The sequence below is a fragment of the Micropterus salmoides genome, unplaced genomic scaffold, assembly GCF_014851395.1.
Source record: "Micropterus salmoides isolate LMB-PRFRI ecotype aquatic unplaced genomic scaffold, ASM1485139v1 Ms_hic_scaffold_14, whole genome shotgun sequence".
Taxonomy (NCBI): Eukaryota; Metazoa; Chordata; class Actinopteri; order Centrarchiformes; family Centrarchidae; genus Micropterus; species Micropterus salmoides.
The window spans coordinates 15275000-15299402 of NW_024040485.1; the positions used below are offsets into that span (position 1 = coordinate 15275000).

General features: G+C 42.1%; 2 protein-coding genes across 3 annotated transcripts in view; both read right to left on the reverse strand.

Moving 5' to 3' along the window:
• LOC119902054 (tensin-3-like) overlaps positions 1–4825 on the reverse strand; it is a 31565-nt gene extending 26740 nt beyond the window's left edge. The window contains 1 exon segment of the mRNA XM_038717949.1: positions 4424–4825. The gene's annotated coding sequence lies outside the window, so the exon portion shown is untranslated.
• A 921-nt stretch (positions 4826–5746) lies between these two features.
• On the reverse strand, positions 5747–23056 carry dspa (desmoplakin a). Of its 2 annotated transcripts, none has more exons than XM_038717947.1 (24): positions 22587–23056; positions 21302–21386; positions 20888–21006; positions 20357–20504; positions 18452–18577; positions 18231–18290; positions 17940–18107; positions 17704–17808; positions 17518–17613; positions 17295–17420; positions 16599–16751; positions 16127–16281; positions 15846–15972; positions 15499–15685; positions 15197–15399; positions 14807–14988; positions 14511–14649; positions 12941–13134; positions 12655–12817; positions 12451–12534; positions 12224–12331; positions 11845–11943; positions 9902–11716; positions 5747–9504 (listed from the first exon to the last, which is right to left on the reverse strand). In XM_038717947.1, exons 1-24 carry the CDS (start codon positions 22832–22834, stop codon positions 6280–6282), a joined length of 8115 nt encoding a protein of 2704 aa, XP_038573875.1. In that variant the 5' UTR covers positions 22835–23056; the 3' UTR covers positions 5747–6279. The 2 variants fall into 2 exon arrangements, with proteins under 2 accessions (XP_038573875.1, XP_038573876.1); XM_038717948.1 differs by having other exon boundaries at positions 11219–11716; positions 22587–23053.
• Between the last annotated feature and the right edge of the window lie 1347 nt (positions 23057–24403).

Genomic DNA, 24403 nt, shown 5'->3' on the forward strand with positions numbered 1-24403 from the left:
CCGGCTCATAATTCCCTGGTGGAAAAAAACATCTTTTTTTTTAAACATCTCTTATTGAACGTGCTGGTAGGTGGATTTTGTTAGCTTTGGACAGAGCCAGGCTAGCTGTTTCCCATGTTTCCATTCTTTATGCTAAGCTAAGCTAACCAGCAGCTGGCGTTAGCTTTGTATTTAACAGACAGGCATGAGAGTGCATTCAGTCTCCTCAACTAACTCGCAGAAAGAAAGCAATTTAAAAAGTTTAAATTTTTATTGCAAATTAAATAACCAATTTCAAGATACTAAACAAAGACAAATAAAGGTTCTAACCAATTCAAATAAAACCCACAAAAGGCACAAAAGTAGCTAATATATCACATTATAAAATAGATCAAATCAAACTTCTAAATATCCACTTGAGGCTTATTAATTTCACATGAATCATTCATGCGCAACGCTGTAGCACCAAACATCCTTTTCCTACAAAACCTCTCACTTCTCCCACTCATCATTCTAACTAACATGAGCAACTTGCCCCAGCACGCACTAAAGATAATTGGTCCCTTAATTTACACTGACTGCTTTTGTTCCTGGTTGAGGCTCGGCATTAGCTCACAAAGGCAGAATAAGCAGTGCCAAGGAACTCAAATCCCGAGCCCACCCATGGCACTGTGAGAGCAAGGCTGGTAGAGGAGCGCGGTAGGCAGGGAGATTCGAGAAAACGGGTTGCCAGGTCTACTGTGGACAAGCTGCGACAGGTTTACTATGGTCAGGATGTTGTGGGATTAGGGTGTGTCTGGCTCCCCTCAGCTTCAGCCCCTGCAGGTAAGAGCTTGACTGGGCTGCGTGGGTGCTGTCAGCCACGTTCACACATGCATGACCATCACTTCAGATTGGCTCCAAATACCTTTCTCTCAATTACGCAGAACAATGCTTAAAATAAATGAATCAGACATTCCATTCATAAGTAAAAACACAGACTAGGAAGGCATATTAAAGTGCTGGGATGAGGCCTGTTTCTATTTCAGGAGCCACACCCTTCACCTGGTCCGCACAGTATGGAATCGTCCATTTTGTATGAGCAGGTGAACCGCTAGAAAGAAGACAGCATCATGCAATAGGACATAAACTGCGAAGAGAACTGGCTCAAAATCCAAACATTAGTTTGTCAGACCCTACTGGTTAAATCAGGGCCTAATCATGTGAACAGTGACCTCATAGTTGTTTTCATTTTTGAGTCCATTGCGGTGACAACAGTTGGAAAGAACTTTGCATGCTTGTCTAAGACTCTCCCGAGCCAGGGGGTTGAGTCACAGCAACCGTATCAATTTACCCGAAAGTTTGTTTGTATGTGATTATTCTGGTTGCTACATGTCTACAGGCTCCCCCGATTGTTCCATTAGCAATTTTCAGTGTGGACATCATCATGTAGATTGCTTTCACATATTTTTTGTAACCAGTGGAAGACAGGAATACAGTTTAGACAGTGTTGGTCAAACGAGGGAAGGAAAACATTTATTTAAGTTTAAGGTAAAGGAAGTGCATTTTCTTTTAAAGACAGCATCAGTCATGATATGGGGATATCAGCGTGGCAATGACCATGAAAGAAAGATGTTAAGCTTTAATGACCATTTGGGCTGCAACTGTTTGTTTGTTTTTTCATCAACCAAAGCATCAATTCTTCTTTGGATTCAATGTTTAGTCTGTAAAATTCTCTTCACAAGTTAAAGTCTCACCAAATGTCACCAAGTAATAAAAGGATTTAATGTTATGAAGCAGAAAAGCATTAAATCCTTACATTGGAGAAGCAGCAACCACCGAACTTTAGTCCAGTTTTTTCCAAGTAAGAGACTTAAATCCACCAAAGTGATTCATCCATATTTAAATTGATACGTTGGCAAATTAGTAAGGGATGCAAACTAATTTAGATCAATTAAAGAAAACAAAAATCTCAACAGACACATCCACACATATGAAAGCAATCAATTGTCCATTCACACTGCGAAATCAAACTGAATTGCTTCTGTTGGCTCCAGCTTTTACTTTTTGATTGGCATGTTGTGGCAACAGCCTCCATTTTGTGACAACTTAAATATTTTTATATGTCCATTAAATTTAAATTATATGTCTGAAATGAAAAATGGGTGCACTGATATTCTTCACTAATAGGAGAGGGAAAAAACAACTCAGCACCACTGTCTACTTTGGGAGACTTTGGACAGATTAATGATCTTCTAAGCTGTTTGTCTGCAAACCTGAATAACACCTAAAGTGCCATAAATGCTTCAGGAAGTCTGGCTGCCTGCAGGGTGACTGCTGGACTGAAATGTTTTGTTTTTTTTAACGCATTTGTACTAAATTTACCTAAATTTTTCCTATTAGCTTGATTTGATGCCCAGAACATGAAAAGAACTATTCATGCCTGCTTACCAATGCCTGCTTACCACGCCATCAGATGACAAGAGTTGGATAACCAGAACAGATTTGTTTCTTGCCCTTGTCCTCTTGCTGTCGCACCCAGTAGATATTTAGCATTCACATCTAATAGCTACCTAATAACTTTTGATACCATCAGCTTCACTGTTCCAAACCGCCTTGTATTCGTACTTGGCACGAGTCCACGCCTCATACTGCGGAATAACATGTCCACAGTGACATAACAGGCTGGTTGAAGGGCCCGGAGAGGGACAAGGCTACAGTTTGTTCTGGCCATTTCCTGTCAAGGCCTCTATATGTTTACGCTCTGGCTTTGACACCCATTCACTGCTGAAGTACTGAAATAAACAAAACCATGAGAACTATTGAGAAAAAAAGGCATGGGATGGGAGAGCTGGGTATTTTTAGCATGTTTATTTAGTAACCCTGGAACTCTAACGTGTATTTGTCCCACATTTTCATGAGATATTTTGAAGGGAATAAAAATGACAGCCCTTGCTCTCAGCAAATCTGTGCACCCTTAAGGCTCCTAAAGTACTCCCTAATTACCGTTTTCTATCCCAAGGTCACAGTGGAATGTGCTCCAAAATGGACTACGTTCCCATTCTCTCTCTCTCTCTCTGTCTCACACACACATTCTCTCCATCTCTTTTTCTCTTCCCCCTTTCTTGCCATTCTTTCCCCTCTCCTTCCTTCTCCAGGTCTCCTTCTCTCTGTTTAATGGCTTACACATGTCAGCCAAGTGGCCGTGGCACTGCTGTGACAAAGTGAAATGCCCCAGTGCTCTGTCCCATGCTGTTCCTCACAGGGTTAGATCACAGTGTTCTGCTTACAGTACACAACCCCAACCCTCTGCCAACCCACCTGTCCAAACCACACTATCAGGATCCCCAGTCATCCGTCACTCTGCCAGCCCTTTGTAACTGCCGCATAAAAAAAATGACACTCTGGTTTCTCTGTTTCTGACGCACATTTCATTCGCCTTGAGGACCAGATATTGTTCATACGACTCTGACCTCCAAACAGAACCACCGACAAAAGCTACAATTGCCAGTTCAAAAACGTTTCTCCTGTCTTGCTGGGTCTGTAATTAAAGCTAATCTTGAAAGAGTTCAGCCTGCAAGCTTTCAGAACAACCAGCATGGTTTATGTTGCCTGAAAGCAGGAGGGTGCAAATGCAGGTGTGTGTCTGATTTCCAAGCAGGGAAAGGGAAGGACTGTTATTCAGGTGAAGAGGGCTGTAGGTGGTGTGATGTAAGAATGCTCACATGTTGTCAACAGTGGCTGCCTGAGAAGCATAGCCTTAAGGCCACAAATACCACGCAGCAGCTGAAGCTCAAACAAAAAACCAAACTCTCTCATTCTGATTGTCCCCATCATTTATCCACCAACAGAGGAGCCTAAACAGTCAACAAAGGACAAAAAAAAATTATTTTGTAGCTCTATTGACTACTGGCTAAGTCTTCCACAAGAATGGCCCCATATGTTTCACATTGCAAAAAAGTCTCCAGTACACCATAGCCCACAACAGCAAGGAGCCCAAAATTATAGCCAATGCAAAACACAATTCACTGAAGAAGACATTTAAAAGCTACAAAGACTCAAAGAGGTCCAGCCAAGCTTTAGGGAGTTCAATTCAAAGGCCTTAAATAATACTCCTTTACATGGAAATTGGGGGGGGTCACAAGATCAGTGCTTGGTCAGTTTGAATGACTCTCTTCTCTGTCTTCGGGGTGCTGCTGGAGCAAACACACACACACACACACACACACACACACTTGGTTTTATTAAGACTCAGAGCCAAAGTAAATACAGAAAGCTGTGCCCTGTTTCGCACTTTCAATAAATGAGCTAACGCAATCAAATGTGACTGAGCAAAGGACTAAAGTGAACAGATAAATTGTTGAAATGCACTGTTGTGTGTGGATGTCTAATCCCGCTTTTAAGTACTGACCAACTCGACTTCAAAACCCTCACTGCCAATGACTGACGGTAGAAAAGTTCTTACCTTTTACTTTTTCAAACTGAAAGCTTTGATTCTTCTTTCTTTCCCCTTCTGCTTCCCTTTGTCAGTCAGAGCTGCTGGATGAGAAAGAGTGGGGTACGGTCCTGATCAAAGAGCCCTCAGCCCGTCATACAGGCTTAATGCTGGCTGAGAGGCTCATTTTCCTCTGCTGGAATCTGCTCTCAGGTTGACCACGGCCGCTTCTGCGAGCTCACTCTGACCAAAGGTGGACCCCGTGCTCTCCTCGGCCTTTTTTGTGGCTGTTGGTGATAAAATGGAAGCCTCTGCTCGGTTCCTGAACTGCTTCTGCTACTCAGACCCCCGCCCAGCACACTTCCTCCAGTTCAGGCTGCCGCTGAAGCCGCCACAAGTCCTGGCATGGGATAGTCCTCCCACCGCGCCGCTAGGGCTGTCTCCCTTGTTCCCTCCCACTTCCACTCTACCTCCCCTCTCTATGGCCTCCTCCCTCTGCCTCTCCATTTGTTCTCACCCTCACAAGCAGACGGAGACTTCCTCCAGCCACCCCTCAGAGGACCCCCCAAAAACCCTTCACATGTGTAGACCGGACAGTGATAAAGGTAGCAGCAGTACAGTCCATTATATGATGAAATACAAAATTATAAGGGATTTAAGCATCATAAGGTTCCCCCAGAGTATAATTCAAGAAGTTGAACATACTGGTAGTAGGCGCAGAACATGATCAAATTATTTTACTCTGTACTCTCTACAGGACACATTCAGTAACCTATAGCCAATATGAGTTGGTTTCACCTTCTTTGGGCCGAAATGCACTATCCAAGAATAATTACTTCATAAGAAATTGCCCTTTTAAATTCTAATGATCATATTCATCATCATAAAACTGAAAGTGTGAAATGTCCCTATCTTCTGTGGTATCTTGACACGCACTCAAATTATCTTTAGGCTAAATCAGAAACTTGCTTGTTAGTTTATATGTAATGCTTGATTATTAATACCCAATTACCTGCGTTTGTTCACGTTTATAGGCTATATATGGCCCATGATCATCACATTTAAAATATAACAGCTTGCTTTCACTCCGTTAATATTTCCAACACTATACAGTCCAGTTAATATTACACTATAACCAATTTTGTTTCCCACCTCTCTGTATAATGTGGTGTAGAAGGCAAACTGGCCTACAATAAACTGTTTTAGCATGGTAATTAGCGCCATCCATAGGTAACAATGGATACTTCAAGACTGTCCATCAACTTCTCCTCATACACAGAACTGTTAAAGCTTTTAATCCACCAATATTCAGCAAGTCAGTGAATTAATGAATTAGTAAATTAATGAATCAAAATTGTTATAACAACTTTATTTTTAATCACTTGAGTATAACATTGTAGCGGGAAGGAATTTGCATAGTTGATCATTACAGTATTTTAAGCTAAACCTCAGCATGCAACTGATACAAACATTGTTTTCTAAAAAATAAAACATTCACAAATCAAGCTGCAACCTCCTAAGAATAAAAAATAGCAAAATTAATTTTGAAATCATTCTGAAGCTGCCAGGGACAAAAAGCATATTTTAAAATAACAAACTGTTAAATTCTTTAAAGAAAAGCTGTATATCAAAATAAGCTGTGAAAAATAATATTCATTCAAAATGTATGTGTTAGAATGACAGCATTAATTATACTAAGTTTAGTATTGAAACACCAAATCAGCAAAAACTGCAGTCAAAATATTTCAATAAATTCAGAATCGGATTCTGTATTTAAACAAACCTCACAGAATCTCATAGATAGCAGAAAAACATTTAGAAAAGCAACCTGCATAGGCCCTGCTGGTAATAACTAGTCTAGTATCATTCTTTTTCTATGCTGTGTATTAAGAGAGACTGTTGGTGTTGTAGGTGGTACTGTTGGAGGAGAAGCTATAGCTATAAGTAGAGGTGTAATCCACACTGGCTCTACGAGATCCACTTCGGGAGCCAGTAAGGGAACCAGCCCTGGACCCAGAGCGAGACCCTGGGTTAGAGACATTGTAAGGGCTGCTAATTCCCTTGGAAGACACTGAGGAGGCCTGCAGCATCTTCATACCATTGCTTTCTTCCACCATGCAGCTGTCCATGGCTTCCTTGTAGGAGATCTTCAGTTTTGTCTTGGGACAGTTCAGATTCTTCTGGTAGTTGCGTGTATCCTGAAGCTTCTGGGCCCCTTTACCATCTACCCAACCTCTGCGGATAGCTTCTTCAATGGAGATGCGACTTCCAGTGCCAGGCTCTATCAGGCCTCCTGTCAGGTACTGAAACTCCAGAAATCTATGGCCAGCTTCATAAGGCAACCATGACTCCTTCACTGCCTCTGCTGCAGACATCTTTCTTTTAGTCTTCACATCCTCAAAACCAACATAGGCTTTGTGGGCAGGTTTCAGCTTACTGGCCATGCTGTCATCAATGATGCTCTGATGGACAGCATCCTGCAGCGACAGTCTCTCACCAGTGGCAGGGTTGATAATACCACCTGTGCATGCCTGGGCCTCCAGTAGCCTCTGCGCTGTAAGAGAGTCAACTATGCCTCTTCGGACCGCTTCAGGAATAGTTATTTTCTCCAAGGTCTCTGTGTCAAAGATAGCCCCCACAGGGCTCTGGTCATCGAACATCTCAGGGGGAGAAACAGTAATAGAAATACTGTTTAAGCGTTTACGGACCGTAGGAGAAGACGGTGCGGCCAGGGTGGGACTGCTGCGGGTGAACATGTCATCAACATTGCTGGCTGCAATGGTCATCTCAGTGCTGTTGGTTCTGCTTGTAATTTGGTCAGCGAACTGCGTCAAAGTTAGCTTTCCAGCACGATACTGATCCAAACACTTCTGCTCAATGATACCTCGCTCCAGGCAGTCCTCGATGTCATACTGGGTTCCTGTTTTCCTATCCACTATCACCAAACGTGCAGAGCCATCAGACCCCTTGATAGTTATTTCCTCCCACTCGCACTCCTGCTCCGACAAGTCCAGGAAAGTGTCATAGTCAATGAGCTCCCGGTGATAGGCCTCCCTCACTGACATCTCAAGCCCAGTGTCTGGGTCAACGATCACAACCCGCCTCTTGCGAAGGACATTGGTACGGCTCTCCACTGACTTCCGGGTCTTGTTCTTGTCGTTGAGTGGCAGGAGTATTAGGCCTGTTTTGCTATCTGTGATGCACCTTTCCTTCAGCTGAAGATATGTCAGGTTTTCCTTAGTATTAGGGTCAAAGAACCCTTTTGTGTCATCTCCTTCATAAGTTAGGATCTCATTCATCTCTTTGTCAAAATATCCCCTTTTATAGGCAACAGCGACATCAATACGATGGCTCTCTTTGGGGTCAATAATTCCACCGCTGGCAATCTGGGCCTCCAGAAGACGGATTCCATGACCTTTCTCAATAAGCTCTTTCTCAATAGCCTGGAAGAGGGAAATTGTCTTTCCTGTGGATGGGTCTTTGTATCCAGTTACTGCCCTCTCTGCAGATAACAGCTTATTCTTAAACTCGTTTCCAATCAGGCCTCTCTTTACAGCCTCTTCTACTGTCAAGAAGACATTATTAACTGGATCAACAATGAAGCCAGAAGCAGCTTGGGCCTCAAGAAGCTCCAGGGTGGTTCCTCTCATGAGCAGGCCTTCCTTCATTGCCCTATATAAAGGCAGAATTCGATCCTTGGCCTCATCATAGATCCCTGCAATACAGGTAGAGCCATAGAGATAGGACTTTAGCTTGTCTTCGATTTCTCTGCTGGTGAGCTTGCCCTGGTTTAGCTTTACCAAATCAGTTTCATCCAGCAGCTCAGAATTGATGAGCTCTGTAACAGAGACTTCACCGCGGAGACCTTTCACTGTCATGGGCTTCTCTGGACCTTGGAGCAGAAGCAAGCCAGAAACAGGTTCCACAGTACACTTCTTTCTAAGGTCACTATAGCTTATCTTCTCTCCTGTCACTGGATCCAGGTAGCAGGTGGGTTTTTTGTTCAAAGCTCTGTAGAGCTCCTCATCAATAAGATTACGATCCAAAGCCAGATCTTTTGGAAGGAACACGCTCAGAACAGGGTCCAATATGCCTCCAACAGACTCCTGAGCCTGGAGCAAGCGAACGGCGGTGTCTTTGTCTATGCGGCCCTGTTTGCAAGCCTGACCCACAGATAACACTTTGCCAGTGTATGGATCCTTAAAGCCTGTGCTAGCTGCTTCGGCTGTCACCAAGGCGTCTCTGTCTTCTGTGTCTACAATCCCTCTTGAACAGGCTGTATCCACAGGCATCTTCTCATTAAATGCGGGGTCCAGTATGTAGCCTGTCGCTGCCTGAGCTTCCAGGAGCATGAGGGCACTCTCTGAGTTGAGGAGGTTCTTGTTTTTGGCTTCAGTGAATGGCATTTTCCCTTGAGAACCTGTTATCATGCCAGCAATGACGCCGGTACCCTTTAGACTAAGCTGGATATCCACAGCTACCTCATCCACTGTCTTTTTTCCCTTTAGGAGCTGGTCTAGAGTGGCTTTACTGATTACACCACAGTCACAAAGCTGGTGGGCTGTGACTTTGTGGCGCACCCCATTAAATATCAGCTTGGATGGATCGATTGTTGGAACCCTCTCATCTGTCTGCGTCTGCCTGCTCAGATTGCTGGGTCTCTGCTGCAACCTCTTTATCTCTCTCTCCAGGGAATCTCTCTTGAGAGCCAGGTCTGATGCCTCTTTTTCAGAGCTGAACAGGCGGCTCTTGTAGCTCTCCTCAACGCTCTTTAACTCCCTCATGAGCCTCTCAATCTCATTCTTCAGGGAGAGCTTCTCTCGATCAGCCCTGTCTCTGTCTGATTCACACTGCCTAATCTGGCTGTCTTTCAGCTCAAACTGGCTCTTCATGTAGTTAAAATCCTTGAGGATGGCATTCTTCTCGTCCTCCAGCCGCTTCTTGTTGCGGAACTCCGTCTCTAGTGTGAGCTTGATGCGGGTGAGCTCCTCTTCTAAGCGCTGATGACGGGTCTTGTCCTGTTCCAGCAGTTTAAGCTTGGATAGCAAACTGTCCTTCTCAAGCAGCAGCTCACTGTACTGGCTTTGAGAGCTATGCACCATCATTGATGTCTGGGGAGAGACAAGAAAACACATTATTATGTCTATCCTGTTATGTTGTAGGCTGATTTAATATCCTTCAGTTGACAGTACTGACTGAACCAACTGTCACGTAAATACATTATGTAAAGTGATTATATTAGTTAGTATGCAATGATTTATTAAGTGATTGTTACTATTGTATGAGTTAAGTGCAGTCACATGATGTGCAAATTAAAAAGGGTGAACAACATGCATATCTAAGCAAAAGCATTTGTGCGTTTCATGCAAAACACCTAAAATAAGTCATCTGTCACTGTACACACGTACTTCAAAATCAGGTTTACTCTTAATGCACCCATAATCATTCATGCAAAAGCAGTTCTGTCAGAATTATGATGAGATGATCCTTCAATGCAGTCAAAAATACCTCAATCGATTGCTTTTGGAATTTGTCTATTTCCAATTTAAGCTTTTCTCTCTCCTTAGTCAGGTCACTGATGAGAGCCTGGAGCTCCGCTGTCCTCTTGGTGCTACTCTGAAGCTGGACATGCAAGGCTGAGATCTGAGTGGCACTGTCTTCATCAATAGTGTCTTTGCTAAGCTTCAGGTTATCTCTCTCCTGTCTAACTGCCCTCAGCTCCTCCTCCAACCTCAGTCTCTCCTTTGTCAGGTTCTGCGTCAGAGTCTTCAGCTTCTCAATCTCTGTAGTGTATTCGTTAAGTTGGCGGCTCTTCTCCTCAATGGTCTTATACAGGCTCTCATTCCGTTGGTTGAGCTCATGAATTCGAGCCTGTTCCTGCTGGAGCTTCTGTTTAAGGGTCTTCAGCTCAGCTGTGACAGCTGCCAGTTCCTCTTTAGTGACTTTATGCTCCCTCACGCTCTTGTCCAGGGCAGCCTGGAGGGCACTGAGGTCCTGCTCATACTTTCTTCCAGAGTTGGAAACCTCTAGCTGCACAGATTTCAGTGTGTTAATTGTGGTGGTGTGCTCTCTGCAAGTATGTGTCATCCGCTCCAACTCTGCCTCCATTCTTTTTCTACGTGTGAACTCCTCCTGGGTTTCCTTCTTTTGCTTCTCCAACTCAGCATCCATCCCATTCAGAGAGGACTGAAGTTCCCGGATCCGGCTCTGCAGCCTGGCAGAACTCTGCTCAGCTTTGGTTTTCTCACTGATCTGCTTCTCCAGCTCTACTCGGATGATGCGGATCTCCTGCTCAGATGATTTAAGCTTGTTAATTGCCTCCAGATGGGAGGTGTTCTTCGCCTTCAGCTCTGCCTCAGCCAGCTTCAGATGGCTGATTTCCAATTCCAGAGCTCTCCTCTTCTTCCCCTCCTCCTCCAGGTTAAATGTTAGCATGCTGATCTGCCTGGACTTTTCCTGATTGGTTTTGGTCGCCTCCTTTAGTTTGAGTTCATCATCTCCTCTCTGTTGCATGACTGTTCTCAGCTGAACCTCCAACTCACTGCGCATCCTTGTCTCTTGTGTCACTGAGGCCCTCTGCTGGCTGGCCTCCTGCTCTGCTCTGCTTCTCTGCTCTTCTGTGTGAGCAATGGACTGCCTCAGTCTCCTCAGCTCCTCCTCTAGATCTCTCTTCTCAGCAGTCAGTCGGTCAACTTGCAGTCTCAGTTCTGCAGTGTTTTCTTCTTTCTGCTGTGAGGCTTTCAGGATCGTGGTCTTGGTAACGTGGATCTCTGTCTCGTATGTCTGCTTAAGTTGATTAATCTCTTGGGTGCACTGTGTTCTTACCTTTGAGATATCTGATTCAGCGTTTCGGCGACGTGTCGTTTCCTCCTCCAGCAGTATCTTCATCCTCTCAAGTTCACGTTCTTTGTCCTTCACTGCCTTTTCCAAGTCAATCTTTGTCCAGTTGAGTTCTTCCAGTTCTTTCTGTCTGCGGCGAACAGCCCCCTCATACTCTTCTTGCTGGCTGGTGTAACGTTCCTCTGCCAACCTTCTTTTCCTCTTTTCCTCTTCCAGCTGGTATTTAATGCGTGTCAGCTGGTCATTAAGATCTTGAAGCTGGTTGTGTGTGCTGTCCAGGTTCTCCTTGGTAGCGTTAACTTGCATTACTGTGGTTCTCTTCACTTCTTCCATAGAAATGAGCTGGTCTTTTGATTGAGTAAGCTCCAGCTTTAGGCGGGCCAAAGCATCCTCCAGTGACTTGTTTTTCTGGTTACGGTCCTGGATGTCCTCCTTCAGACGCCTCAGCTCCTCCTCCAGCATCTCTATTTTGGTGTTCCTGATCTGAAGAGAGCAATGAGAAAAGCAAGAAAGAGCCTCAGTCACCTACTTTCATAATGTAAAATAAACCCATCTGTTCATTTAGCTTATGTTTATCAAACTGTTTATTTTACAAACACAATATTATTGACCTTTAGCTCTTCCATGTTCTTCAGCAGCTCCCCTAGGAACTTGTAGTAGTCACTAGAGCGGGTAAGTAGCTCTATGTAGTGGGACTGGAGGTCAGCCACCTGATGGAGTTAAAATTAGTGGATGAATACTGACGTCAAACGTCTGTGTGTTAATTATATACTCATTACATGAGATCTTTAAATGACACATGCAATTGCAAAAACCTTTCAATTGGTTGTATTAAGTGAGCTCATAATACAAAGGAAATAATCATTGTTTACTTATCAGAAGACAAAAATATAAAAATTATTTGAGTGTATAACAATTTACATTTATTAGGAATATCTAACTTAAAATAGGTATGTTTAGTGTGACTTAATGAAGAGACACTACTCATACCTCTTGTCTGACCACAGAAGCGGGGGACTGAAGCATTGTTCTCTTGATAGGAATATTAAGCAGAGTTTCCAGGCCGGAACTGTAGGAAGCCAGCTGCAGCTCATAGTCCTGAAAACACGCAACACAACATGGACCTCATTATTTTGAGCCATACTACTGCTTTATCTTATCAACTTGAAATGAAATATGAAATGAAATAAAACGATGCACATGAATTGAGTACCCACCTTAATGGAGGCAGCACATGTGTCAGCATTTTTCTGTACATCGTCTACTTTCTCCTTCTTTCCTTTAATTTCAGAGTGAAGTGCCTGTGCAGTCAGCAAAAAAAAGTGTAAATGGTGGATATATTTCCAATTCAAAATTAAATCATTTCAGTTTAAACATTGCTATTGATTACAATATGTTAATGTACACAAGGAAAGGCGTGCCTTCTGTTGGTTGAGGTGGTCCATTAGAGTCTGGATATCATTGATCTTAACCATCTGAAGGGTGTCCTGGCGCTTCCTGGCATTGTCTATCCACTGTTCCAGGAGAGTGCTGCTCTGCTGATAATGTTTCAGCTGTTGCTCCTGCTTCTCCAAGTCCCAGACTCTGAGGAGGAAAGAGTGGAAGAAAGAGGAAGGGATGGAAGGATATTTTTAGCGTTGTCACCGGCAATGACGAATGGGGGATATGGAGAAATATGTGTGTACATGTAAGTACAGACTATCCTACCTGCTATCAATCTGGGTTTGGATGCGGCGCCAGCGGTCAGACATCTGACCCACCAAGTCTGAGTACTTGGACAAGTCCACGTCACACTTGTGGAAGGAGTCAGAGATTTGACCGTTCCAGTGCACTGCTTTAGCCAGGTCAGACTCCATAGCTGTCAACAGGTCTCTTTTTTGCTCCAGCTCACTCTTCATTTGCTTTAACAAAGAATCACAAGATAGATTGAAATTTGGAATTTCAATTATAACCATTAATCCTATTTACACCTGTAATGTGGAACTTTTGTCTCCCCCATCTGACAGTGAGAGGGATTATGCAGTACAGTCGACATGAGCTTATGAGACCATACTGAATTGCTGCTGTCGCTACAGTGGCTCCCCCCCTTCAGCTCTGGCAAACCAATAAAGCACATCACTACTGGTTCGCCTGTGTGGGAATGTTGCACAGAGAGCATATTTGAAAACTCCAGTATACTGCCAATACAAATAGATTTACCTGGGGGTGATAGCTTAATTAAATGGCATTGGATGAACTCATTTGGCAAGCCCTTGATTGTAACGGATGTTCATTTATATGTAAAAGTTCCACACCGTAGCTTTAAGTCTTATTTACTGTACATCTAGAAGTGGGAGCTATGACGATATATGGACATGATATCATTCATGCATTAACAACCTTTACTCATCAAGCAATTTATTAAAAAACTGAAATTTCTACTGGTTATTTTAGTCATGGGTGGTGGTGATGGGGCAATGGATAAGACACATGGCTTTGGTGTGAGAGACCCGGGTTCAATCCCCCACTGTGACATCCACCAATGTGTCCCTAAGCAAGGCACTTAACACCTAGTTGCTCCAGAGGCGTGCGACCTCTGATATACAGCAATTGTAAGTCACTTTGAATAAAAAGCGTTAGCTAAATGAATAAATGTAAATAAACATCAACTGTGTAACAAAATATTCTCAACTCAAACTCAAGTCTTGGCCTTCATCGGCAAATGAAATTGGAGTTGGAAGAACAGATGAAGTATCCAGATACTTAAGTAAAAATAGAAATACTGCAAAACTAAAATACTACATTGCAAGTAAAAGATCTGCACTGAACGTGTTACTCAAGTTAAAGTATGAATTATTAGAAAAAATGCACATAAAGTAAGAAACGCAAAAGAACTCAAAATGCAGAAAAATGGCCCATGTGATACTATTAAATAAGGAATTATTATTACTGATGCATCACTATGTAAGTAGGATTTTACTCTTGCAGTTGGTCGAGGTGAAAATATTTAATAAGCTCATCATAATTATTTTTTGTATGTAAAGTCTTAATCTGTACAGTAACTAGCAATACCAAAAATATTTCCCTCTGAATTGTAGTAGAGTAGATGTACAAAGTAGCATAAATGGAAACACTCAAGTAAAGTACAAGTACCTCAAATTTGTACTCATGTACAGTACTTGAGAAATGCACTAATTAATTATTGCTAGTATTATTGTTCTGCACTGTTTTACGTTTTGTCTTTACATTGGAAAGCAAGAGACGGCAGTTCAAACTAAATATGGAAAGTGTGTCAAACCTTTAGTGTGATCCGATAGTTTTCCACCTCTCGAAGGTCCAGAGACGTGGTCTCCTTCTCTGTCAGCCGGGCCTCGTGGACTTTAATAATATCTTCAGCCTGGAGAAGGCTCTGGAGCAAGGCCTTCAGAGCTGACAGTCTGTGAAAGACACACAGGCACGCAAATGACTTTCAACTCCTTTTTACTCTAAGCTGTATGTTACAAAGTAAGTTCTGGTCCCAGTACTTATGTTATTTTTGTGCGGCATTTACTCAATAAATAAATAATATGGTGTGATTAGACTAGAATAACGTACCTTTGAAGGTAGACTGAGTAGAGACCTTGCAGGCCTCCCAGTTTTTGGTTTATGATTTCCAGTTCAGAACGGAGGAACTTGGCTTGCTCAGAGTCTGCAGGTATCCCTTCCAGCTGCTTCACAATCTTTTCTCTTATTCGCAGGTACTCATCATGAATGGAGTCCAAATCTTGGTGCACAGTCTAGATATCAATGTGTGACAAGTTTAAGTCAGCATAATCAGATTTTTCTCACTGTGTTTGAAACAGGATGTGAATGTTTGGGGGTTTTAGCTTTTGTAATTTTCTTATGGTTAGTTGGACATTTTTATATTTGACAAAGTTGGAAATGGGTTTGGTAGCAAAGAAGAACCTCAATTTTAATTAGAACAATCAATGAAAAGTTACATACCTGCAGCTTCTGGATGTGCAGTGAGCATTCGTGCACACTGTTGTCCCCCATGGGAATGTGGAGATGGGTGGTGAGGCCGGACTCAGCCAGCTCCAGCCGGCGTCGAAGTTCTTGCAGATTACTGAGCAGGGTAAGGCTGAGGGTGATCTTTTGAGGCTTGATGATGTCCTGTTTTGGGGGTTCAGGCTTCACCTCTTCATCCTCTTTATTAGTTGATGGGAAGTTTAGAGAATATCAGTTTAGAGTGTAAACAATTTAGTGGACTGACAATTTAGAGAAACGGTAAATAGTTTTACACTCACTGTAAGAAGGCAGCTGGATAATCAGTGTATCATAGTGGTTCTGGGCTGTATCAAAGCAGCTCTGGATAGTTTTCTTGTCGTCTTCCCCAAACAGATCAGAACCTTGGCTGGTACGCTGGAACTCTTGGTAGTGAGTCTCCAGTCTTTTGATGATACTGCGGTACTCCTCAGGGCGCATCTTAGACAGCTGGAAGACAGTGGAGCAGGGTCAGATTAAGCAAAAGACACAGGAGGTGAACAAACTCCTGCAGTGTTTCAGATCAGACAGAAACGTAATCTAATTCAGCTTTGCTTGGTATGAAAACAGTAAAACTAAGATGTCAATTGCATTCTTTGTGATATCTTACCATTTTGAGAGTGAGGGAGTTGATATAGTTGATGTCTTTGATGCAGTATTGCCACGAGATGAGACTTTTGATGTTGATGTAAAGCTGATTCCAGATACTCATGATGGCTTCATAATACTGCTCATTCCTACGGAACAGCACAAGCCATTAATCACTCGAAAACTGCAACAATATATGGATCCAATGTATTTTCAGCTGACAAAATTTGAACTGCTCCGGACAATATCTGAAAAGCATATTCACAGACTTATGTTGATCTACATTGACTCAATGTTTCTTACTTATTGGCGAGGCCGATGCTGAGCGGGTTTGGTGGGGGGATCAGCAGACATACGGAGGGAATCAACATGTCCATACCACCAGGTCCCGTCACAAGCCACTTGCTGCGCTGCGAGTTATCCTTCAGGATGCCCTCATTCCCTTTTAAAATCCCTTTCTGAAGCACACATACACATATACTTAATAATGTTTCACTTCTATGTGTGTGTGTGTGTGTGTGTGTGTGTGTGTGTGTGTACTTGTACTTCCCAGATAGTGAAGACCAGAAAAATTTTAACAAAAAAAGTGACAACATTTTTGGAAAGTGAGGACATTTTGGCCAGTCCCCACAACTTCAAAGTACCATTTTGGATTTGGTTTTAAGGGTCCAGGGAACGCATTGTGGCAATGAGGGTCCTCACAACTTTAGAAGTACAAGGATGTGTGAGTGTGTGTGTGTGAGGGAGTGAGGAAGAGATAGATCATATATCCCACCTGGTCTTGTTTAAAGTCACATAAGGCCTCGACCATGATGGGGCCGGTGCTCTTGTCTTCAGGGTTACGAGGTTTCAGCCTGACAATGGCCTTTGATTTGTTGACCAGACTTTGGACCTGCCTCTTATTCTCAATGATTCGCTCCTTTTCCTTCTGTAAACATGCAAAAATCACATCTGTGTTTTTAACTGAGCACCTGTACATTGCAGACTCTAAAAACAATTGCCTAACCGGACATGTAAATCATTCCCACCCGTGTCACTCAGCTTGTTTTGTTTTTCACGCCAGTAGGGAAATGTTGATCACCTAGACTTAAAGGGTAAATTTGATATTTTTCAACCTATTTTCCCACGTTTGTGTGTCTATGTCACTAATTGGGAAACATTTTTTGAAATTGGTCCAGTACTGAGCAAGGGCACTATAGTCAGCAGCAGCTTCAATGTAATCCTTGCAGGCAATTGTGCCCTAACAAAATACATCCTCTAAAGTGCTTGTTGACCGGCTCAGATTATTATTATATTATTATTATTATTATTATATTAAGTGTCTCACAACACTGTGGAAAGGATCACTAAAGAGATAGATCTTTTTTCAAAAAAATGTGGTCCTAATTAGTCACATACACACAAAAACGTGGGAAAATTTGATCCAGATTGGAAAATTCAGAAGTTACACTTTAACAGAGTATAATTTTACCTCTAGGTTTTTCAGGATTTCAGTGAGGTTATCCAGTGGGGTGTTCTTGTCGCAGGTGAACTTGGTTCGGATAGTCTCGTGCTCCTTCTGCAGCTTTGCATAGGTCTCATTGGCCTCCTTGAAAAACTAAAGACATAAACAGCAAAAAGCTTTGTTTCAGTTTTCACATGAAGACATACCCAGCTCTTTTTTTATAAGAACAAGAGCAGGACTGAGCACTTACTTGGCTGTAGGCAGAATTCTCCTTCAAATGATTATGGATACACTTGGTGATCTGGAGAAGCCAGCTCCACTGGGTCTGCAAGGTGTCCATGTAGGCCTGTGGGCACACACAGAGTTATGAGTACAAAACTACTGAATAACTGACAGTTTAGGAGAGGTCAAAACCCAGAAAAAAAAATAGACTTACTTCAATCTTATCTGTGGCTGGGTGGTTGTTGTTCACGAGTGTGTCTGCTTTCACCTTCAGCTTGTTCAGCTCCTTCTCTTTCTCCTCCAGGTCCCTCATCAGCCTCTGTCAGGAGAATAGAAAGTCAGAGACCCAAAAGGCTACACTGTGGCCAAAGTAAGCCTTTAGACATACCCATAATCTGAGACAGATACATCCAACCAGAAGAAAAGAAGAGTTCAGCCAAAGATCCTTACTGAGTAGCTCTCTTGCTTCTTGGGGATATACTGATCGATATTCTTGTCTCCCCAGTCAAACACGAGCTCCTCCTCCTCTCTCTCATTCACCCACATGATGGCTTGGGAGATCTCTTCAATGATACCCTGGAGCTCACGCAGCTGATTCACACGGCTGTGGGACATTTTCTGAAGAAGACACACAGTAAATATATGAATATGATGAGACGTAACAATAGTGGTAATACATAAAATGCTGCTGATTTTGACAGACCAAAAAAAAACATTTTTTGTAAAAGAGAATGGTTCTACCTGCAGGCTGTCCCATTCTTGTTCCAGGATGGAGAGGTTGTACTTGTCCCCCCTCAAGCTCTGAAAAAAAAAGAAAATGCATTTTCTTTCTAATTTTTTGCCATCCTCCTTAACAAACAAGATATTTAAAGAATAAACATTAGGCTAAAACAGTCTAAAGTAAAAGAGCAACTAAAAAGAGCCTCAAAACAAGGAAAACAGGGTAAAGAGAGACCACTTACCAGTTCATCTCTGGCACGGTCTACTTCCTGGCTCCTCTGGATAGAGCTGTGGTTTTTGTTTTGGCTCATGATTTGCTTTTCTATGGTGACGGAGTCATCTCCCCACGGAGATGTTTCAATCATGCGCTACAAGATGCAGAATCAAGGTTTTATTACCTTTTAAAATCAGGAACTGCTACACACAATTACAGTGACAAAATCAACCTCAGTTGAAGGGAAATAACATATTTTATAGAACATTACTCTAAAGGCATGGATGTTGAGCATGAATGTGATTCACATGGTGTGGCATAAACAAAAAAAAAGGGCTCTGTTGCTAACCTGAATCTTTTGTTTTATTTCAATCACCCTTGTTGTTAATAACGGATTAAAATTAATTCCATTTTTGCTGGAGTCGAGGGGCTTGAACTTCTTTTCGGCTTCTAAAGGGAGGCCTGACAGAAAAAAGTTAAAGAACCACTCCTTTAAGGCAACAGAATTCTAAATCTAAACAGACACACTATTCCCTGACCTTAAATCTATGTCCTTCTCCTTTTCGCCCTCTAGGTGTCAGCCTATATTCATTAAGCCGACTGTTAAGCAGTAAACTATCCCAACTATTCCTCCCTTATTCGCAGCTCTCAGCTTTGATAAGAGCTCTGCCAGTAAACCAACCTCAGCCGGTCCCTGCTCTTTACTCACATTTTTTCCTCTCTCCCTTCTCTCTGAAGGCTTTTGTTCTCTCACCACTCCCTTTTCCTTTATGGTTACTTAAGCTTAGCTTGTTAAGCTACACACAACATGGCTGTTACAAGACAGAAGTGTAGCTAAAGTCTAGAGTAGAAAGGTCAACAAAGTTATTTATTAGCTAAAAGCATGACCAACAGTACATAGACACATTAGTAAAAATGGCAGCAGTAGGTCATCAGGTGCTGTGTTCCCAGTTTTGGACAATAATATGCAAATGTTTCTGTATCTGATGACAGAGGGAAGGGGGGGTGAAAGACAAAATACAGGATGTGAGGCCTGAAGTGGTGACAGAATGACTGAGTGTTTTTCTTGGTTGGGTGAGAGGCTTGGGGAGGTAGAGAGTAGAAAGGCATTTTCCCATGAGCATGTTAGAGATCTGCTGAACTGCCCTCTCCCATAACAACTGAGTCAGTGGAGAGTGTCAGATTTCACACTCATTTACTTCTACTTTTCTTTCTGCTTCCACGGCTTCTTTATCTACCTCTACCTCTTCCTGCCTTCCCGTCTCTCTGTCTCTTTCTCAAATGGCAGAGCTCTTTCCTCTTCTTTGTTTCAATCCATCTGCACCTCTCTTGGCTTCCCTCACTAACTCACAGATCGGGTTCTGGCAGCGTATGCACATGGTTTGCGTTACAGGAGGTCAGAATAAGTGATAGGGTGAATGCGTCCCCTCCTCCTCCTCCTCCCTTCATATAAAGAAACGGTGCATACAAATAAACCCGTACAGGCATGCACACACATGTAGTTGCAACTATTTACACTGCTCAAACTGGTAAGAAAAAAAAAAGTAAACTGTTGGCAACTGACTTTTACCAAGACATTTGTGGACGATGCTGCCACAAGTCAGACGAGTATACTGATGCTGTTAACAAATCAGTATTAACATTTAATGATTGTCCAAATTAGTAAGTACAAATAAATTGAAATAAAAATAATAATTAAAGTTTTTGTTTTTACATGTGTGAAGAGTTTTGTCCATAATAGTGGAACACAAATCACTCAATTAAACATAAATGACATTATTTTGTATGTTATTCCACATAGATTTTCCGTATACTAATGTGTATCTATGAAGGGAAAAGATTCTTATTATGATATTGATTTCAACTGTGTCACCCATATTTGTTGCGTTTTTTTATTATGTTCTTAAATGTCTCTGAAGTATGAAGCGCTCACCTTCTGTTGGGTAATCCAGCGCATGGCATCATTAAAGATTCTCCCCCCCTCAAGGGAACCCACACTGCCTCTGTTCCGCCGTGTGGTCATCATACTACTGACTAATTGCTGATGGATAACAGCATGCATTTGCTGGAACTGTTCTAGGCTGCAGAGTTGTACAAAAAAGGAAAATACTTTGTGAATCTTCCAAGGGCACACTGATCCCTCAGCTTCAAAGGGCTCAGCTGGGTAAATACAGCTGAATGAGAAGAATGTTCAGATGGCAACTCTTTCTCTGTAAGGTTTGGCTCAACAATAAACTGAAGATGAAAACTCAGATGGTACTCAAATATTAGCATATTTGACCCATTTAGCGCCACCTACTTATGTTAAGCTGTAGGCAGATTTACTCAAATTTGTATACACAGTCATGAATGAACACATGCAAATGCCAACATGCAAAGACAGCACACAAGCGAGTGCACACCTGCACTTTCCAAAAGCCCATGTACACACACACAAACAAAAACACACTGCTTCTCTTCTTACCTATTGAAGACATCATTAGGTATACGCATTTGCTGCAGCTCTCTGCCACAGACCTTCATCTGCTCCATGGTTTCTGAAGCCATGACCAACATCTTTTCTGCATCCACAGCTGGACCCCCCTATATATATATATATAATCACACAGTACATACACTTAACTCTTGCCACCAGCTAAATTATATTTATCTGCTTTTTCAGAATCATCATTATCATGTTGAGGTGCAAAACAGAAAACATTTTAACAATAAAGTCAACAAAATGGCAAGATTTAACTCATGTATTTATGATAATGCTGCTTCACAGCCAAACTAACCGGACAATTTTCTTCTTATTCTAATTCTTTTTTTTTGTTATCACTAAAAGTGAAACACTTGAGATCAGTTATGTTTAGTGTAACCCTTGTGCCACACTTACGTTCTGGAGGATCACCTGCGCTCTTTGCAGGTATTCCTGACACTGATTTGTCAAGACAAAAGCTCTTTGCTGAAAAGCCTGTCCACTGCACGTGAGGAGAAAAACAATCCATTTTCAGATCATGTAATACAGCTTGAAATAATATCAATGTGATAACAAAACAAAACAACATAATTAAAAATAAAGAGTGAACTGTGTATTTCTGTATACGCACAGCTAGCTTTTGCAGTAGAAGATGCATGAGGTTGTTGTTCTATAATGGATGTCATCAATGGAATATGCAGGCTTGATAAAAAGCTGCTAGATGATTTTTTAAGCCATTAAGTAGCAACGTTTCAAAGACAGATGCTGTTAATATAGTTAGTAGGTTACTAAACTATTTTAAAGGCTTGTAAATGATCACTGAATATGATGGAAATTTTAATTAAAACAGTAAATACCAGATCCAGCTTTCTTAATGAACAATATAGCGTGACAACAATGTGTGAAAATCAAAAAAAGAATAAAGTCATTTCTGATGAGGAATAATCCTTTAAAAATGATACAATTCATACATTATTGCTTTTATAGAAGTCGAGCTATAGGTCTTGGGTCATGAACATGGGTCACCAAAACAAAACACTAACCAACTGCTGTCTCTCTCTCTCTCTCTTTAAAGGGCTGTCAAATCCCCCATACACTTAAACAACATGCTGTATTTTTTTTGTACTTCCACTTTTGTTGAATTTTAAAAAGGCGATAGTAAGAAAGATGCTCTTGGCACTCCACAGACAGAGACCAATAATCACACCATTAAAAACTGACATCATGATGAACGCTAGCACTGGGAGCAGCCCACATTCAAGGGATGTGTGCAAGTTATTTCCTCTATTGTGATTCAGAATATTGGGCCACAGATGAGGAGCGATAACAACTTGGATTACTTACAAATTAGAACATGACGTTTAGGCAAAGAGGTCAAGACCTGGGATGCATGTGGACTGAGGAAAGAACAGAATTGTTTTGTTGTATAAATAGCCCTACAGCACTCACAGACAACAAAGGCTGTGTTTCTGTGGTTATAGGAACCTGCGTGATGACATTTTTCTCTTTTGGTGTAAATTAAAAACGACATCTTCCCGAATGAGTCTTATGGCTTTGCAAGAATAGGCTAGCTGTGTGTTAACTAGCTACTTATTATTCGTAACTTTTTGTACGTCGTATTTCGTGGGCTACAGGTAGGCAACATTTAATAACCGTGCCGTAAGACTCATTCAGTAGCAACAGGTGATTGTTTTAACGTTACCTCATTCCACCACCTGCGCTGCCCCCCATGCCAGCTCCCACTTTCTGTCCCGCGACCCCCCCGCCGTGCATGGAGCTCCTGGAGAAGGCGGTGTAGGTGTATCCGCCGTCCCCTGCTTGGTAATCCCCCTGGAAGCCGTTTCCACCGACGAACACGTCGTTTCGGAAACCTGAACCCACCAAATCCGGTCGCGAATTACTTCTCGGGCCGATGGTAGCCAGTTTTGAATTGGAGCCGTACAAACTCATTTTTGGCGAGTCGTTTTAAATGTTTTAAGAAAGTGTTGTTGGGTTGTTGTTTTTTTTGCCGTTCGTCTGCGCTGCAGTCCAGACAGGGCAGAGCTCTCCTCTCCCCGTCTCCTGTTGCGCAGATAATGTCCTGAATAGACGGAAGCCGCCCGCTTTTGCTTAGAAACCACACCTTATTGTGTCCGTGAAACACTCCTGCTCCCAGCAAAAGCCCGTGTGGGAAGACTTAGCGCTGGGGCTGTCATTTCATTCTGCTTTTATGTTGCAATCATAGCTCTCCTGGTGGTTTGAATTAGCCCTATGATGAATTACAACATCTGTTCAACTTTATGTTGAAGCGAGCGAGCTAAGGGAACTGTCTTAAAGCTTGTTAGATTTGCTATTTTGCCATTATTCTTAGTCATTAACAAGTAGACTAACTTGTTACAAATAAAGACAAATGTCTGCCATCTTCAAAACATGTCCTTGAGGTTTACAGAGACAGCTTATGCTTAATTATCCCTATCAGAGATGTTGAATCATCTTATGTGGTAAATTTGAGACCAGCTGTAGCCTATTCTCCGGTTGGAGTGGTTTAATTGTAAGCTGTAGGCCTATACCTCATATTATGTGAAATCTACAATTGGAGTAGGCCAAATTGATTAATATAGGCTACAGTGTTTGGAATAACACTTCACTTGGTTGCAAAAAAAGTACAATCATGCCCTTTCCTGTTATGATTTTACATGATGTTATCGTTATTTTAATGGTAATGTCTGGCAAAGGACAACAGTTGAAAATCAGTTGTTTGGCTAACACTGGTGATGTTGATCGTTGCGCTTTTTCTCTGCGATAAATGAATAAATAAAATTCTTAATTTTACTAAGGACTCCCCTGTCCTTTTATGGGCTCACTCAGCTCACTGTGATTTTTTTGGGTTCCCAGTGCATTTCTAGGGCATTTGCCTGCACCCCCCCACCCCCCCATGGCCTCAGGATCAATGTGGACTCATTTAAAGCCTGGCAAGTGATAGTGCTATCTATCCAGTTGACAATAATTAAAGAATACAGCAGCCAAGGCTTTTAATCCCCAGTGGAGTGAGTAGAGATAGTGGTTGTGCAAAGAATTTGTCGTCTCGGGTTCAACATTCTTGAGGTCAAAAGGAGTCCATTTGAGAGTTCAGTGTTTGACGCAGTTGCTTGAAGCTGACAACCAAGTGAAACCAAGGATGTTTTTTTCTCCATTTTGTCGCTCTCACTCTGCCTTTACTTCTCTACTATCTCTCCATTCCTCTGCACACACAGCACACCACAGGTAGGCGTGACGGAGCTGTAAAAAGTGAAAGGGATTGAGAAACACAAGGAGACAGAGTAAGGAGGGTATATGTAGTGTCAGGGTGAGGCAGTGTTTCAAAAAGGGTGTGGGAGGTCTGAAGAGTAAACAGTTAACCCGAGTGTTATTTTATTTTATTTGGCAGAAAAGTAGAAAAGACAGATGATCCATGTGAGGAAAAGAAGAAAAATGCTTTGCTCTTAATTAATTCTCTCTTTATAAAGTATTTATGCCTGAGAGAGAGAACAATAGTTGACT

Coding starts and splice junctions, on each gene's coding strand:
- dspa (XM_038717947.1), bottom strand. CDS start 22,834: ATGAGTTTGTACGGCTCCAATTCAAAACTGGCTACCATCGGCCCGAGA. Junction 18,291..18,451: donor ACCGTGCCAGAGATGAACTG/GTAAGTGGTCTC, acceptor TTTTTTTTTCAG/AGCTTGAGGGGGGACAAGTA. Junction 15,400..15,498: donor TATCCAGCTGCCTTCTTACA/GTGAGTGTAAAA, acceptor CAACTAATAAAG/AGGATGAAGAGGTGAAGCCT.